Source organism: Nyctereutes procyonoides, unplaced genomic scaffold, assembly GCF_905146905.1.
Source record: "Nyctereutes procyonoides isolate TBG_1078 unplaced genomic scaffold, NYPRO_anot_genome, whole genome shotgun sequence".
Taxonomy (NCBI): Eukaryota; Metazoa; Chordata; class Mammalia; order Carnivora; family Canidae; genus Nyctereutes; species Nyctereutes procyonoides.
In genome coordinates, this window is record NW_026575134.1 from 25,361,150 (window position 1) to 25,377,371 (window position 16,222).

The following is a 16,222-nucleotide window of genomic DNA, read 5'->3' on the forward strand; positions in this document are numbered from 1 at the left end:
ATGGGCGCCGGCGCAGGGCGGGCGGGGCGGCGGCGGGAGCCAATGGGGCGGCGCGGGGCGGGGCGCTCGGGCTGCAGGCCAATGGAGTGGCGAGCCGGGGCTCGCCCGCGGCGCTGGAGGCGGCAGGTTGCGGCGGCGCTGGGCGCCGGGCGGCAGCCCGCGGAGTGTGGGTCCCCGCGGCCGGCGGGCGCCCAGGTGAGCCGCGCGGGCCCCAGGTCCTCCCGCGTGCGGGCCGCGGCCTCGGGAGGCAGCCCCGACGGGAGGGCGCGGGCTGGGCGGCCGTGGGGGCTGCGCCGCACCTGCAGCGGCCCGGGGGCGAGCGCGGCGGCTGGCGGGAGCGGGAAGGGGCCCCGGGCGCCGCCGCGTGAGCCGCGGGGGAGGGGGCGTTCCCATGGCAGCGGGGAGCCGCGTTCGCTGCGGTCGCCCTGCGGTGCCCGAGGACGGCGTCCCGCGGGAGGGGCAGTGCCCTCGGAGCCAGGTGAGCGGGGAGGCAGGAAGTCCTGGACCTGGTTAATGGTTCGCCTTGTTCCGGGAGTGGGGCGGGGCGAGAACCGGCTGCGGAGCGGGGAGCCTCCAAGTGCTCCTGGAGGGGCAGTGGCTGGCGGCCGGGGGGGCTGGTCTCACTACGTCCACCCCGACAACGGGCACGGGAGAGCCAGCCGGACGAGCTGGGGGCAGGCGGGGCCTGACCCTGAAGCCTCTGTCCTCCCTGCCGGACAGGGATGCTCTTGGGGCTGGCAGCCATGGAGCTGAAGGTGTGGGTGGACGGCATACAGCGCGTGGTCTGTGGGGTCTCGGAGCACACCACCTGTCAGGAAGTGGTCATCGCACTAGCGCAAGCCATAGGTGAGTCCTTCCAGGCACGGTGGGCCGACAGGTGGGCCTGAGGTGGGCCTGGACCCGGCCCCTGCCCCCCGGGGGGGGTAGGGCTGGCTGCTGATCCCCCTGCCCTCCCCCAACTCCTCAAGCCAGGTGACGGAGGGTGTGTGTGGTCGGGGGAGGGACGTAGGCTGACCCGTGTCCTCCTACCCCAGGCCAGACGGGCCGCTTTGTGCTTGTGCAGCGTCTCAGAGAAAAGGAGCGGCAGCTGCTGCCTCAGGAGTGTCCCGTGGGTGCCCAGGCTACCTGTGGACAGTTTGCCAGTGATGTCCAGTTTGTCCTGAGGCGGACAGGGCCCAGCCTCGCTGGGAGGCCCTCCTCAGACAGCTGCCCCCCTCCCGAGCGCTGCTCAGTCCGTGCCAGCCTCCCCTCGAAGTCCCGGCCGGCGCTGGGCCATGAGCAGCGCAAGGCACTGACCCTCGGCCTCGGGTGCCCTGGGCTGACCAGCCCCGCGCTGCCGGAGCCTGTGGCCCCCGTAGCACCAATGCCAGGGTCCTGCGCGGACCTGCAGGGCCTGGAGCGCAGGGTGCGGAGGAACGCGGTGGAGCTGGGTCAGGAGGCCTTCTGGGAGCAGGAGCTGCGGCGGGAGCAGGCGCGGGAGCGTGAGGGGCAGGCGCGCCTGCAAGCCCTGAGCGCCGCCACAGCCGAGCATGCCGCCCGGCTGCAGGCCCTGGATGCCCAGGCCCGTGCCCTGGAGGCTGAACTGCATCTGGCCTCGGAGGCCCCTGGGCCGCCCTCGCCCACAGCGTCAGCCACCGAACGCCTGCGCCAGGACCTGGCTGCCCAAGAGCGGCAGAGTGCGGAGGTGCAAGGCAGCCTGGCCCTGGTGAGCAGGGCCCTGGAGGCCGCCGAGCATGCCCTGCAGGTAAGCCCACGGGCCCCCGAGCCCCTGCCCACGTTGGGGTTGGGCTCAAGGTCGGTCCCCTGAGGATCCATGTGCCCCAGGCCCAAGCCCAGGAACTCGAGGAGCTGAACCGGGAGCTCCGTCAGTGTAACCTGCAGCAGTTCATCCAGCAGACGGGGGCTGCGCTGCCACCACCCCCGCGGCCAGACAGGGGCCCCCCCAGCACACAGGTCAGAGTGGTCCTGGAGGGAGGCTGGTTGGGGGGAGGCCCAGCCGAGCTCCAAGCTGACCTACTGTCCCCATAGGACCTTCTGCCTCCGGCCAGAGAAGAGCCCCTCGCGAGAACCGCCCAGAATCCCGCTCTAGTGTCCAGCCTGAGCCCAGAGAGTACGTCTGCCTTCCCCTCTTCTGGCGGGACAAGGTCTTCCTGGGGCCTCCCCAGGCCCCTCAGCCTATGTCCTTCCCACAGTTGCCCCAATGAGGGAGAACTCCTGGAGGTAGCGGCTCCTGCCCCGGAACGGACGTCCACTGCCAGCCCCACCCCGGGCTCCCATGACACAAGCGAGGACAAGGCCAGCCTGGCCCGGACAAGAGAGTGGGCGGCCCCAGAGGACTCATTCTCCGTGCAGTGGGGTGCCCTGGCACCCTGGGCCTGAGACAGAATGCCCCCGAGCCTGGGGTTTCCGCTGTGGGGAGCAGGGGGGAGGCTGAGGACGTCTGCCCTGGCCCTTGCCAAGCCCACCAAGCCCCCTGGAGAAGGGGGAACGTTCAGAATTCGTTACGCCTCAAGGGCTGTGGCTCCTTCCTGGGGGTGGGAGATGTGTAGACACTGCTCCACCCGTGGATGTGTGCTCACGTTGTGGGGGGACCCTTCACCATGCCCGTGCACACGCACAGGTGTGCTGCCTCCCCTCCCCCAACCTTAAAACCTCAATAAATTGCCCCAAATGGCTTGAGTGTGTCCTGAGGCTGCACTGGACAGAGTCTGTGGGGCCAACACTTGAGACCAGCCAGGGTCACAGGGAGTCCCCCAAACTATCTGGGGCTGGCCACAGCCAAGGCTCTTGAGAAGGAAGTCTCTCAAGGACCACTGGTCAGTGGGGTCCAAAGCTGGGTCTTGTAGGGCCTCAGATTTCAGCTGCTGTGCCTATCCATCCCCAGGGGCTCTCCTTGGCCGCCCAAGCCTGGGTTGGAAGTTGGACAGTGTGGGCCTTACAGCAGCCTCAGCCCGGCCTGGGCGTCTGTGTGGACCCTCTCCAGTCTGCTTCCCCACCTCTGGCCTACTCCAGGAGCCAGCCCATTGGGGTGGCTCCTAGATGTGAGGACTCAAGGACGTGCCAGACCTGCCTATCAGGTTTACTGAGGTTTACTGCGAGCTTGTGGGGGCGGGTCCCCAGACTCCTGGTTGGCTGGGACCAAGGAGCTTTGCCCAGAGGAGTTTTGTAGGTCCCTCCACTTCCCAGGTAGGTGTGTAGGCCCTGCTGTGTTCCTGCAGCCTCAAAACTAGGGCAGAGAGATGTCCAAGTCATGGTGTTCATCCTGACCCCGGGTGACTGCGGGTGGGGTGGGCTGCGGGTCCCACCTGTGAGCACTGCAGCTAGTGATGGTTAGGACCCACGGGCTCGGAGCAACCACTGGGAACAGGTGGAGGCACCCTAGATGATGGCGGTCTTTGTGCTGAACTTTGGGAGGGACTGAGCCCTCTGGAGTGGCTCCTGAGCTGGGCCCGGTGTTCCCTACTTCTTTTGGGGCCAACTGTAGGGGACATGAAGTCCCGAGTAAGGAGAAAGGAAGCCACCCAGAGCACAGCTGGTGGGGGCTGGGGGGTAACTAGGAATGGATACTTCCCGCCCCAGATGGGACGGGAGAGGGAGCCACTGGACAGGCCAGACAGCAGGAGGGGGCTTCTGGCCCAGACTCCTCACTCCCAAGGCCCTCAGCCCTGCTTGGCTCCTACCTCGGGTCCCACCTGAGCCCACCATCTACCTCACAGCAGCCCATGGCTGACGGGGCCAAATGCCAGGTCACATGGGCGTATAGCCTGGACTGCAAATGCTGATTGTGTCGTGCCCTGGGTGGGCAAGCTGGGGCTAGGGCAGTTGCCACCAGGTCCAAGGGGCCTGCTCTCCCCACTCATAACCCTCACCTGTGCTCAGGAGGGTTGGGTGTACCTCGGGGCACCTGCCCTGAGCCCCAGCACAGGGTCTTCTCCCCAGCTGAGCACATTGGCCAGCACAGGGCAAAGCCAGTGCTCGCTGGGGATGAGCCCATGCCCTCCCCCTCTTGGGCATTCCCACCCCCAAAAGGAAGCAGTCCCGGCGCTGGCAGAGCTTGTGCACCCCTGGTCTCCTGTGTCTGTTTTCAGGGAACACCTGTTCCTTGTGAAGACCTCACCAGGGACCTGTCCCTGGGCTCCTGCTGGTTGAAGAAGCCTTGGAGAGGTCCTCAGTGGCTGCTGCGCTCCGAGGTGGGGAATGCAGAACCTTCCTCCTCTGTGGCTGTTGCAGGTGGCCCGAATCCCACATCCCCAAAAAGTTGCCAGAAGTGCTTCAAATCACTAAGCAAACGCTGGAGTTGCTGAAAAGTTTACTTTGGAGCTTTAATTTTTTTTTTTTTTTATGACAGTCACAGAGAGAGAGAGAGAGGCAGAGACACAGGTAGAGGGAGAAGCAGGCTCCATGCACCGGGAGCCCGATGTGGGACTCGATCCTGGGTCTCCAGGATCGCGCCCTGGGCCAAAGGCAGGCGCCAAACCACTGCGCCACCCAGGGATCCCTACTTTGGAGCTTTAAACTGCACTCTGAAAACAATCCGTGAGCTACGCGGTGCTGAGAGGCCCAGCTCCCCGCCCCCGGCCCCGGGCACACACACACACATCATTCCAGGGCAGGGCAGGACCAAGCCAGGTCAGGCCAGTTCCCCAGCAAGGTGAGACAGGACCCCGCTTGGTGTAAAGACCGGGGCAGCCACTGTCACTCTGCAGGGGCAGGCCAGGTTGGGGATGGCACCGGAGCCCCTCCCGACCGCAGAGTTCCCGCACGGCCCCCCCTGCAAAATACCCTGTGGGCTGGCTGAGAACACTGGGGCTCACGGGGCCAAGGCCACCCACAAGGTCCCCGTCACCTGCGGAACCTGGCCCTGCCAGGCCTGCTGGGTGTGACCCCCAGTACACCCACAGTGACCTTCAGGACACGGTCCCTCCACAGGTGAGTGAAGTCCATGCAAGGTCTCACCTAAGCCCGCCTCTCCCTCCGGCTGCTCTGACAAGTGCAGGCCCAGCTCCAGCCATCACCCCCCACGGTTTGGGAGGAGCCCAGCGCTGCAGGCCTCCTGGTCCCGCAAGTCTGGACGCTCCTCTGGGCCGGCTCCCAGCGCCAGCGGCAGATCTTAACAGTGGACAGAGAACCCCCCGCAGACAGGCTGGCATCTCTGGCAGGTGCCCACCACCTGTGGGAGGGGCATGTCACTGGGCACCACAAGTGGGTCCTTGTCACTCCGACTCCTTTAGCGGCCTTGCTGAAGGGGCAGTGACGCACCGAAAAAGCCAAATCCATCACCATCTTCCTTAAGAAGGTTCCCCGAGGTGGCCCTCAAGAGGCTGATGGTAGGGGCTCCGGGCCTGGGGGCCCCGGGTCTGCCCAGGGCCGCCTCAGCTCGGCAGTAGTGCGAGGGCCATCCCGCAACTCTGCACGTCCCGCGGCCCCTGAGACACACAAGGAATGAAAGTTCCCTCCAATGGCGCAGCTGGCGCAACGTGAGCCCCGCGAGTGGAGGGCTGCGCAGCCCCACGAGGCTACCCCTTCCTCCCCACCCCTGCTGAGCGCAGCCGGGCGGACCGGGCCTCGGGGGCGCCCTGGCCTCTGCCCGCCTGGGCGCTCGCCCTCCCACCTGGGCTGGCTGTCCCGGCCCGACAGAGCAGGGTCCCAGGGGGGCCGAGGCGGTCGCGCTGCCCAGGGACAGATCAGCCGCTGTCACACGCACAGTGGGTCCAGAGCAGCGCAGTGTGCGGTGGGCAGTGGCTGCCCTGCGCCTGGAGGGACCCCGGGTGGACGGAGGAGCCGGCCCCCACCCCCGACCCCTCCTTCCCCTCCAACTTGTGCGTCCGAGCCCCCGCCCGCCGGCCCGGGACCCCTCGCGCGTCACCTGCAGCCGCGGAGCGGGGCCGTCGCCGGCGCTCAGCCCAAATCCGGCGGCGGCAGCGGGCCCCCCGGCGCCCCCGCGCGCCCCCCGCCCGCTCCGCGCCCGGCGCCCGCCCGCCCCCGGCGCCCCGCCCATATGCAAATGTGCGGCTCTCGCAGCCAATGGCCGGTCGGGCCGGGCCCGCCCCGCTGCTCCCCAGCCAGTGGGCGCGAGGAGGGGGCGGGGCGCCACGCCCACCGCCGCGCGGCCCCTCGCGGGCGCGGCCGGCGCGTTCCTTTCCGCACGTCGGCCTCGGGGCGGGGCCGCCACCTGCCGGGCGGGGCCTGCCGGCGCCGGGCTGCGGCCGTGCGGGCGGCTCCCCCGCGGCCCGGGCGGGTGGTACGGCCCGAGGCGCTCCCGCCCCACCGCCCTCGAGGCCGGCCGGTAGCTCCGGGACGCGAGGGGCTCGGGCGCACGTAGCCCGCCGCGCCCTCGGGACGCACATGGAGCGCGGGGCTGCGGCGGCGGCTCCGGGGCCCTCGGGCGGGGCGCGTCGGCCTGGAGGGCGCCGAGTCCACAGGGCCCGCGGCGCTGCACCCCCGCGCTCCGGCCCGTCCTGTCTAGGCTTGGAAAAAGTGTGAGGCCGGAGGAAGGACTGCTTCAGACCTGGGGCCCTGCGCCCTGGGTGGGCCGGGGAGGCTTGGCCCTGCCGCCCGCGCCTGCACGGCCCCTCCCGCCTCCGTGGCCGAGGGGACCCCCGGGCGGAGTCCAACGGGCTGCAGAGATGCTTGCTCCCCTTTTGTTCCTGCTGCAGGAGTCCTCCTAAGCCCTCTGTGCCCCTGCCCAGGAAGCCGGAGCCTCCCACCCTCCCTCCCTCCCTCCGGGTGCCGCAGGTGTCAGACCCCCGGCCTCCCTGGAGAACCCGACTCCGGGCCTTCACTGCCCCGGGCCGCCGTGCTCCTCAGCCTCAGCCCTCTGGTCCCTGGGGGTCCTCCTGTAACCACCCCCCCACCCCGCCCTCTACACCATGTGTTCCTGGCTCTGCGTTCCTCCAGCCACGTCCCTGCGTCCCACATGTGCTGGAGCCCAGCAGATGCCCCAAACCCAGGACAGACCCTCCTGCGCCCCCCCCCCCATCATCATGGCCACGTTATTTCTTCCTTTGAAAGCGCTGCTTGAGTGGCTAAGTGCTGAGGTTCCAGGGACGTGTGGGCCTTGCCCTGGATGTCAGCAGCCCAGAGCCCAGGGATAGAAATTCGAGGACAGGATGCTGTGGATGTGGTCACCTGTGGGTGGAGGAAGAGCACAGAGGCCCCAGGAGGTGGCTCGGTTGTACCGGGGGTCAGAAGTGGAGGGGTCAGCAAAGCTTGGATCATGTGGTTGGAAGGAACCCCTCGGAATCTGCAGGATCCCTGCGGAGGCAGGGTAGAGGTTTGGAGGAAAGAAGTGTGGGATTCAGGGTCACAGCAAAACCAGAAGTCAGGTGACTGAGTTCCTGTCTTGCCTTTCCTGTCTTGGACACTCTCCAGCTGTGGCCCCAAGTCCTGCTGCTTCCAGATGCACCCCTTACCACCCTCTGGGGTGGGTTGAATAGTGCCCCCTCGAAAAAATGTCTGTATCCTAATGCCTAGACCATGTGAATGCTACCTTATTTGGAAAAAGGGTCTCTGCAGCTATAATTAAGGGTTCTGAGGTAGGGTTCTGAGGAATCCAGGTTTCCCTGGGTGTGCCCTAAATCCAATGACAAATGCACTTATATGAGATAAATGAGAGATACAGACACACAGGAAGTAAGGCTGCCTGAAGACAGGCAAAGTCTGGGATGATGTGGCCACAAGCCAAGGAAGCCTGGAACACCAAAAGCCAGAAGCAAGAAAGGATTTCCTGCAGATTTCTAAGGGAGCACAGCTGCCTTGGGTTCTGGATTTGTGACTTCCGGGGCTGCTGTATTAAGTTACCCAGCTGGTGGTCATTTTTTAGGGCAGGCCTGGGACACTAGTATGCCCCCCTTCCTAAGTCAGGGAACATGGCTGTACCTGTCTCCTCCCCTGGCTCTGGCCCTGTATTTGCGGGCAGGCCTGACGGCAGGGGAAAGCCCCGGCCCGGACTGGACAGAACCAAAGTAGCCCCCAGCCATGTGTCCCCCTCCTGTACAGGACGGAAGTGTGCATCCCTGCGTGTTCCTGCCTGTGCCCTGCAGGGGCGGGACAGGGCGTACTAGCACACACCGCACACCCAGCCAGGGGTGCAGAGAGCGGGTCTGCGAGGCACAGGGGGCAGGGCTTGGAAGGAGCACATGAGAGGAGCAGGGGAGTGGCTAGTCAGTGTGCAGAGGACGTTGCCGTACCGATGCATGTACACAACGAGGGTACCCAGATGCCTGTGAGGGGGCATCGCTACTTGGGAGGTATAGGTATGTGCCTATGCTCTCAAGGGGTACCACCCATGTTCAATTTGGGCCCAGACCAATGGCTCTGGGAAGTTCCCTGGGGCACATCTCACATCTGAGCACAGGCTGACGTGGCTGGGTAGGCTGTGCGCTGCCCGAGGATGCCTGCTGAGTTTCTCTACATGTCATCGTGGGTGCATGTGTTTATTATGATAATTTTCCAGGAGCCCCCAGGAAGAACCGCGGGTGAAGGTAGGAAGGGCTGCCCCTCTCCAGGGGGACTCCAAGTTGGCTACAAGGTGATAGCCCAACTCCTTTGCAGGAGGAGGTGCCCCAATATGCCATGTGGAAACCTCTGCGGGGTGCATCCTTCTGTCCAATGGTCTTCAGCAGGTAGGGCCAGCACTAGCTAAGCTCCAGGCAGAGAGGAAGGGGGAGGTGCCTGGCACAGGGTAGTCGCAGTACCTGTGCTGGACCCCAATCCTCATCCAGCCAGCCCTCGACCTCCCTGTTTTACAGCCAAGGAAGGGGAGGCACAGAGAGGTCCAGAAGCTCTGCTTGCTTATGGGTACACGACTGATACACTGGTTCAAGCACCTGGCCTGGGGGACACCCAGGGCCACCCCTCTCCAGACCCCAACCCTGTGGCCCGTGGAGACGATTTGCTCCAGGGTCTTCCGCATCTCTGACATCTTCCATTGTCCCTTTTGTCAGAGTCCGTTTCAGAGTCTGAACTAGCAGTTATTTCTCCGGTGGAGCAGAAAACGCAGCCCTCCCTTGGCGGGCCCCGCTCTTCCTTCCTGTCGCAGCAGAGCCACTTGCAAGAGTTGGGGCGCTGGCTACTCTCCCCCCACCCCCGGGCTGCTGCGCTGGGTGTCAGGGACCCCGCCTCACTGCATCCAGGGCCCGGCTGCTGTCGTCCTCGCCTGGTGCTGTCGTCCTCGCCTGGCTTCCGGATGCCCCTCTCCCAGGCTCCCCTGGGTCTACTCCGCACATCTCTCAGCAAATCCCCTCTCTTCAGAATCTTCCTGCACCTGAGCCCCAGCCCCGCCGGGTCCGCCCTGCCCCGCCCCCCGGGCCTGGCCTCCTTCCCAGGTGGGGCCCCCAGGAGCTCGCCCGGTGCACCCTCATCCCCGGAGTAACACTGGCCGGGCCTGCCCGAGGCTCCTCGAGCCCGGATCCTACCCCGCAGCGCCAGTCGGCTGCTCACAACCGCGCGCGGGGCGGTGCCGGGCGGCGCCGGTGCTTTCCCGCGTCTGGACCCGACGGGACGGGGGCTGGGGTCCCCCCAGGCGGTGCCCTGCACCTGGTGGAAGCCGCGGCGGCGGAGCGGCGGGCCCCGCGGGGCTGGGGGCGTGGCCAACAGCGGGAGGGCGGGGCCTCCATGTGGGGGCGTGTCCGGGGGCGGGGTCTCAGGGGCGGTGGACGGCCGCTTCCATTCGGCCCGGGCGGGGGGCGGGGCCCGGACTGTATCATTCCCGGCGGGGGAGGCCGACGCGGAGCAGCCTACAGGCGGGGGCCCAGACACCACGAGTTGCTCCGGACGCTGGTCTTCCCTGGCGGCGGGCGGCCTCGGGCGGTGCCTTCGAGGTCTGGAGGCCCCCGGCCGCGGCGAGGGCGTCCTCCGCCACTTCAGGCTCGTCTCCCCCCCCCCCGGCCCAGTGGTTCCCGCTTACGAGCGGGGCGGGGCGGGAGGGCCCCGGAAGCCGGGTCCGTGCACTTCCGGGTCGGGGAGCGCGCGGCGGCGGCGGCGGTGGCGGCGGCGGCCTAGTCGAGGCGGGTGCTCGGGCGGCGGCGGCCGGCTCCGGGGGTGTGCTGGAGGGACGCCAGACTCTCGGGTACGTGCGGGGCCCGCGGCGGTCTCGGGGTCCCGGCCGCGAGGGCAGTCCCCGAGCGCCGCGCGCTTTGTCTGCGGCCTGCCCCGCGGGGCGAGGCCTGCGCTGCGCTGGCTCCGGGCGGGCGGCGGGCGGGGGGGCGGGGAGGGCGGGCCCCGGGCGGCGGGGGGCGGGGCGGGCGGGCCCCGGGCGGGCGGTGGGGCCCCTCGGGCCGCCGCCCGGGCTGTCGCCCTCCCCGGGGTGGGCGGCGTGTGACCGTGTGCCCACTCGTTTCCAGCTCCTGGTCGTCCCTGCTCGCAGCGGCCTCGTCGCGGTCCCGGCGGTCCCGGCGGCCGAGCGTTCGCGGGATGCTTTGCTGCTAGCTCCCGCCGTCCTCACAGCACGCCCGGGAGGAGGTACTGCCCTTCTGTCCTGCACGGGGCCCGTCGGAGCCCGGACTCCTGCTCCGCGCTGTTTGCAGCGGCGCTCGTGCCTCAGCTTGCGGCTTAGGGGGCTGTAGCACCTGCCGTTCTAGGGAGCAGGTGCTAACCCGTGCGCGAGCCTCCGCCCGGCCGGGGGTCCCGCCAAGCCCCTGGCTGCGGTTGAGGCCTCCCGGGACCGCGGCGGTCTGCCTTGGAGTCGGAGGAAGTGCCTGGCACCTTCCAGTGCGTTCTTCGTGCCAGGCGGGTGGCTGGGGGCCTCTCCGCAGCCGCCCAGCCTGGACTCTCGCTGGCCGGGTCAGCCCCGTGTAGACCTTGACGGCCTGACTTCTTCACTCCTATTGCAGTTCACAGTTTCTAGGTCTCCCTCCGTGTGGGCAGACCGCCAGTACTGGACGACGGTCCTGGCTGAGTGTGACCTGCTGGACCTGGCCCAGGTGCCAGTTACCACCAGAAGTCCTTTATGCTTCCTTAGTAACGGTTGGAGTCATAGGTGCTTTGGGTTATTGCATTTGGAGGTTTAATTATTTCCTCTAAACCCCCCTGAATCTGGAGGTAGAGCGGGAGAGCCACAGAGCACCACCAGCACTGGCCTGTGGTCTGGAACATGTCGGTGGAGGCGGGGATGGTGGATGTGGGCAGGCACGTCTGAGCTGAGCTGCAGGTGGGGCCAGTAGGTCCTAGGCTGGGGTCCCGGTTAACACAGTTCTGACTGCAGACATCCAGACAGGGAAAGGGCTGCTGGGGGGTCTCTAGTCGTGGGGTCTCTAGTCTTCCTCGGTGTTTGCACAGGTGTTTGCTCTGGGAAATACTTTCAGAGGCTACCTGGGATCTTGGCCAGGGGTTCCCTGTCATGTGGTGATGGAGGGACGGATAGTGACAGCTTCCTAGTTGACACTCTACTGCTGCCCTCACAAGCTGTGGTAGAGGAGCACCGGGCCCACGGGACCTAACCCCACAGGTGCAGGGACTCGGGGGCTGGTATTTCTGGCAAGCCCCTGTTGTGCCAGACCTCACCGTGGTCTTGTTGACTTTTTCAGGTAGCCCTCTGAGGCAGGTCCTGCCACTGGCCGTCCCGGGTGGACCTAGATCTTAGTGCACTAGGGGAGAAGCCAGGGGCTGTTCGTTCATAGTTTTGACCTTGTGCTTGTGTAACACATTATCAAGGTAAGGATCTGCACCCTAGAAACCACCCTCGGCTGTGCTCTGTCCTCTCTTGGGTGGCCTCAGGGGGTCACGTTTTCTGGTGTCTGAAGTGTCTCTGGTAGGTTTTCGTGTGTTAGTACTGTCAACCCTTGAGCAATACCGGGATTTAGGGCTGCTGATCACCATGCAGTGGAAAATCTGAGTAGATCTTTCGATGATGGTGTACTGTTGAGCAGAAGCCTCACTGATAACACAGACAGTTGATAAACGCGTGTTTTGTGTGGTTATGTAGCGTATCCTAACAAAGTAAGCTAGAGGGGAATATGCTACGAAGAAAATTGAAAGGAAGGAAAACACACATATAGTAACTGTACTCATCCAAAAAATATGCACAGAGTGGATCTGAGTGGGTTTGTGCAGTTCAAACCTGTGTTTTTCAAGGGCCAACTATATTCACCTCTGTTGTAGGGCAGGAAAGGTGCTCACACTTACGGGCCTGGTTAGGTATTGGAGCAGGTGTCCAAGTACCACTGTGTGGAGTCCAGTTGTGGGAATGGTGGTGACACCTGGAAGGGCTGTGGCGCTGTCCTGCCCTGTGGTCTGTACACCTCCAGCAGGATGCCTGGGTCCCGCAGTGTTGCTGAGCCACCAAACAGTGTGCTCACCCTTAGTTGAGTGGGACCGTGGCTCTTTTTCTTAACCGTCAAACACTAAGTAGAAGAAAAGTGGAAGCTTTAAGGGGTTGGTAATTGTACAAAAGCACCTCGTAGTATGCTATTTCCAGGTACAAACGATATGAGGAAGTTGATAGTTTCCTCAGATTAACATGCCCTCGCTATTTTAGGAAACATCATCCTAGAAGAAGCCTGCCTGTGGGATCCACGACGAGAGCCTTACCTGGCTGGACCCACCTTCCCCGGCCCTTGCCTTGCCTCTCTGCCTTCTGGTCTTTAGTGTGACCCCTCTCCTCTGACCTCAGACTTGGCCCCGCTACATTGAAAGCCCTGCTTTGCCGCAGCTCAGGATAAGCCGTTTCATTCACCCTAGTGTCGGGATCCCTTAGGAGCGCTGAGGTGCTATAGGTACCTGACCGGACCGGAGCTAAATCGTGTTTGTTATAAGTTGGTATTTCACTTTGAACGTCACTCTATAGATGGGAATCAGTGTCTTTTTTTTTCTCTGTAGGCACAGTTTTGTGGTTCGAATTGCTTTGTCTTCTGTCTCCTGGCTTGGCCTCCCTGTCCTAGAGAGGCACACGTCACCCGGTCGCGGTGTGTAGCGAGTGACTGTCGGGCTTTCAGGAGAGCGCTGCATCTGGGGACGGGAACTTTTTGACTCTGGTTTGTTTCAGAGCCGAACGCCAATGTCCAGTGATGGATGACGACAGCTTGGATGAGCTTGTGGACCGAAGCCCAGGGCCAGATGGACATCGTCGACTCAGCCCTGCTGCCCTGGCCAGCAATGCTGGTGAGCCAGCCTCCCACTCCTTCCACACAGAGCTGGGGGAGCATGGGCTTGCGGCTGGCACCTCTCAGAAGCAGCAGGGCCACCTCGTGTTTTCTCCAGGTTGTTGGCTCTAGGAAAAGCAGAGTTCCCTTTTTTTTTTTTTAAGACTTTATTTATTTATTCATGAGAGAGACAAAGAGAAAAGCAGAGACACAGGCAGAGGGAGAAGCAGGCTCCCTGCAGGGAGCCCAAGGTGGGACTCCATCCTGGGTCTCCAGGACCACACCCTGGACCTTAGTGGCGCCAAGCTGCTGAGCCCCCCAGGCTGCCCCCAGAGTTCCCAAAAGAGTCATCTACGGGTGTTGACTTTCAGCTGTTAATCTTTTTAGAAAAGTTATTCTTTGCTTCTAATTGTGCGAGTGGTACATGTATTTATCTTATTCATCTAAGTAGTAAGATGTAAACAGACAAAGGGAGGTGCTTTTCCTACACCTGTTCCCACGTGGACAGCCACTCATAGTGCCTCTGGCAGGCACATCTGTGAACCAGCCCTAGCTCTTTGCTGCCTTGGTTGTAACCTTTTCTCAGGGCCTGTGTTTTCACCTCTTTACTTTAGAAGAAAGCAGTGATGGCACCAGCGAGGTCTCTGAGGATGACACGGGCAGTGAGCGCAGCTACAGCACCGATGGAGAGGACCAGTCTGGTGAGAAGGCCGACATTTGGGCGGCCTCCTGATACTTTCTCTCGCTGTGACAGGGAGCCCGAGGTTTTACAAAACGTTGTTGGTGGAGTTGATGCCTTGAGCACACTGGCCAGCTGAGGGCTGTGAGGAACGGGGGAGCAGGCCTCCCCTGGCAGTCCCCTGCTGTGAGCCCTCACCTCCCACTGGGGCAGCGGCTTGCTGTCGATGTGATCCTTTGTTTCAGAGTTCTGTGTGACAGCACAACTTCATTAAAGTGGAGCCACATAACCAAGGTCTTCGCAGGGTGAGCACGGCAGAGTGGATTTTCTGGCATAAGGAATAGACGGCTTTTGGTGACCTGTGCTCCCCGACCCACCTGGGTCCAGGGAAGGTCTAGCATGAGCACAGGTTTGCTGTGGCCCAAGGCTGCCTGGCCAGGACTCTTCACAGGCCAGGTTGGTGGAGCCATTCTGGGCTTACTCTCACTCCTCTGACAAGAGCCCCTCAGATACCTGGCAAATGCAGGGAATGACTTTATTAAGGAATTCCCTGCACGTTTACACTGGTTGACACTCATGCCCTTGAATTTCTGCACAGGGAACATTGCCTTAAGGGACTCTGGTTGGGTTCACACCACCTCCTGGCCACCCTGGCTGGTGCATGGCCTACACGGTGCCCAGTCTGGGCCACCCTATCTGAGGCCAGCTGTGCTCGCCTTCCTCGGAGGGAGGGCACCCTGGGCTCTGCTCATAGAATGCTGGATGTTGTGGGGTTGGCACACTGCTACTTTGCTTCTGGCGTAGTCAGCAAGCCGGAGAAGCATGGTTCTAAAGCAGATACCATGACCTGTGGATCTCAGGTTCTGTGGTTATCCTTGTTAGAATGTTAACAGAAGGGTAGCTCCCTATGTGTGGGACTGCAGTAGCATGAGCCAGTGTGAGTTTGCAACTTTGTGTGTATTGGTGACATACTTGTGAATCCTGTACACAAGGACATGAACTCTGTCCTGAGTTTGCTGGTCACAAATACGGTTCTTGTGCTAGTCCCCCCAGGATTGAGTTAGGACATTGGGCTTACCTGCGGCAGGTCTTGGGCATAGCATCGGCAGGGCTGAAGGCAGAAGATGTTGGTTCATCCCTTGAGCAAGGGTTTAAAGAGCTGCTGGGTGCCAGAGAATCTGGGTGGGGCCGGGACAGAGTGCAGAAGCCAGTTCAGCTCTTAGCGGCAAAGACGGTGGCATGAAGCAGCAGTTACAAGGGTGATAAATGCCAAGGGTGGGTGTGCAGGGGCATTGCCAGAAGAGGGGTTCTGTGCACCTGGAGTGGTGAGAAGCTTCCAGAGAGACCCGTCTGACCTGTGATGTGAAGGATGGCAGGAGGTGGCCGGGCAGTAGTGGACAGAGTGCTGCTGTGCAGGGCCATGTGGCACAGAGCTCAGTGCCCAGGAGGGAGGGAGGGGCGGGTGCAGGGCCTGCAGGTGCTATGGGGAGGGAGGGCCCTGAGGCCCTGGTCCTGGCTGGCAGGCCAGTGCCCTTTGTTCCTCCAGCCCCAGCCTTTGGAATGAGAGATGTGACTGACTCCTTAGCAAGTGGGAAGTGTCATCAGACCTTGAGAAGGGCGTTTCCTGTATCCCAGTGGGCTGGCCCTTTCCAGAGTGGCTCCTTATGCTTGTTGCTCTTCTTGCCCTAATATTTATATCCCTGAAAATCACTTGCTTCATTGCTTTGTGGAGTTTCCAACTCTTTTTTTTTTTTTCCCTCAAGATTTTATTTATTTGAGGTAGAGTGTGAGCGGGAGGGAGGCAGAAGGAGAGGGAGAAGCAGATTCTCCCCTGAGCAGGGAGCCTGACCCCAGGACCCCAGGACCATGATCTGAGCCAAGGGCAGGCGCTTAAAGTTTCCAGCTTTAAGTATTCTCTGCTTAAGGGGCGCCTGGGTGGCTCAGTTGGATGAGCGTCCGACTCTTGATTTCAGCTCAGGCCATGCGTGGTGGGGTGTGTGTGTGTGTGTGTGTGTGTGTGTGTATCTGTGCTCAGCAGGGAGTCTGCTTAAGATTCTCTCCCCCTCTCTCTGCCCCTCCCCCTGCTTGCACACACATGCATTGCACACACACGTTCTCTCTTTAAAATAAATAAATTTTTAAAAAAGATTTTATTTATTTATTTGACAGAGGACAGTCAGGGAAAAGGAGAAGCATACTCCCCACTGACCAGGGAGCCTGATGCAGGGCTCAACCTCACGACCTTTAGATTATGACTTGAGCTGAATGCAGATGCTTTACTGATTGGGCCATCCAGGCGCCCCTAAAATTAATAAATCTTAAAAATATAGGGATCCCTGGGTGGAGCAGCGGTTTAGCGCCTGCCTTTGGCCCAGGGCGCGATCCTGGAGACCCGGGATCGAGTCCCACATCGGGCTCCCGGTGCATGGAGCCTGCTTCTCCCTCTGCCTGTGTCTCTGCCTCT

General features: G+C 62.9%; 2 protein-coding genes across 9 annotated transcripts in view; both read left to right on the forward strand.

Moving 5' to 3' along the window:
* The first annotated feature begins 113 nt into the window (after positions 1-113).
* On the forward strand, positions 114-2,684 carry RASSF7 (Ras association domain family member 7). 2 transcript variants are annotated; one of them, XM_055301020.1, is made up of 6 exons: positions 114-195; positions 721-846; positions 1,035-1,744; positions 1,825-1,953; positions 2,029-2,110; positions 2,193-2,684. In XM_055301020.1, the coding sequence occupies exons 2-6, from the start codon at positions 723-725 to the stop codon at positions 2,222-2,224; spliced, it is 1,077 nt and encodes a 358-aa protein (XP_055156995.1). In that variant the 5' UTR covers positions 114-195; positions 721-722; the 3' UTR covers positions 2,225-2,684. The 2 variants fall into 2 exon arrangements, with proteins under 2 accessions (XP_055156995.1, XP_055156994.1); XM_055301019.1 differs by lacking the exon at positions 114-195 and adding an exon at positions 217-478.
* A 7,268-nt stretch (positions 2,685-9,952) lies between these two features.
* The window catches only part of PHRF1 (PHD and ring finger domains 1), a 28,540-nt gene continuing 22,270 nt past the window's right edge, over positions 9,953-16,222 (forward strand). For 2 of the 7 annotated variants that reach the window (XM_055300858.1, XM_055300863.1), the window contains exons 1-4: positions 9,953-10,069; positions 10,344-10,461; positions 11,526-13,098; positions 13,694-13,780. In XM_055300858.1, the coding sequence (XP_055156833.1) occupies positions 13,005-13,098; positions 13,694-13,780 (181 nt within the window). In that variant the 5' untranslated portion in view covers positions 9,953-10,069; positions 10,344-10,461; positions 11,526-13,004. The other 5 variants (XM_055300862.1, XM_055300859.1, XM_055300864.1 and 2 more) reach the window with 5 other exon arrangements.

Bases quoted from the DNA above. Each gene is read 5' to 3' on its own strand.
- RASSF7 (XM_055301020.1), top strand. From the start codon at position 723: ATGCTCTTGGGGCTGGCAGCCATGGAGCTGAAGGTGTGGGTGGACGGC. The intron at 1,954-2,028 runs GTCAGAGTGGTC...CTGTCCCCATAG, and splicing joins GGGGCCCCCCCAGCACACAG to GACCTTCTGCCTCCGGCCAG. The intron at 2,111-2,192 runs GTACGTCTGCCT...TCCTTCCCACAG, and splicing joins GTCCAGCCTGAGCCCAGAGA to TTGCCCCAATGAGGGAGAAC.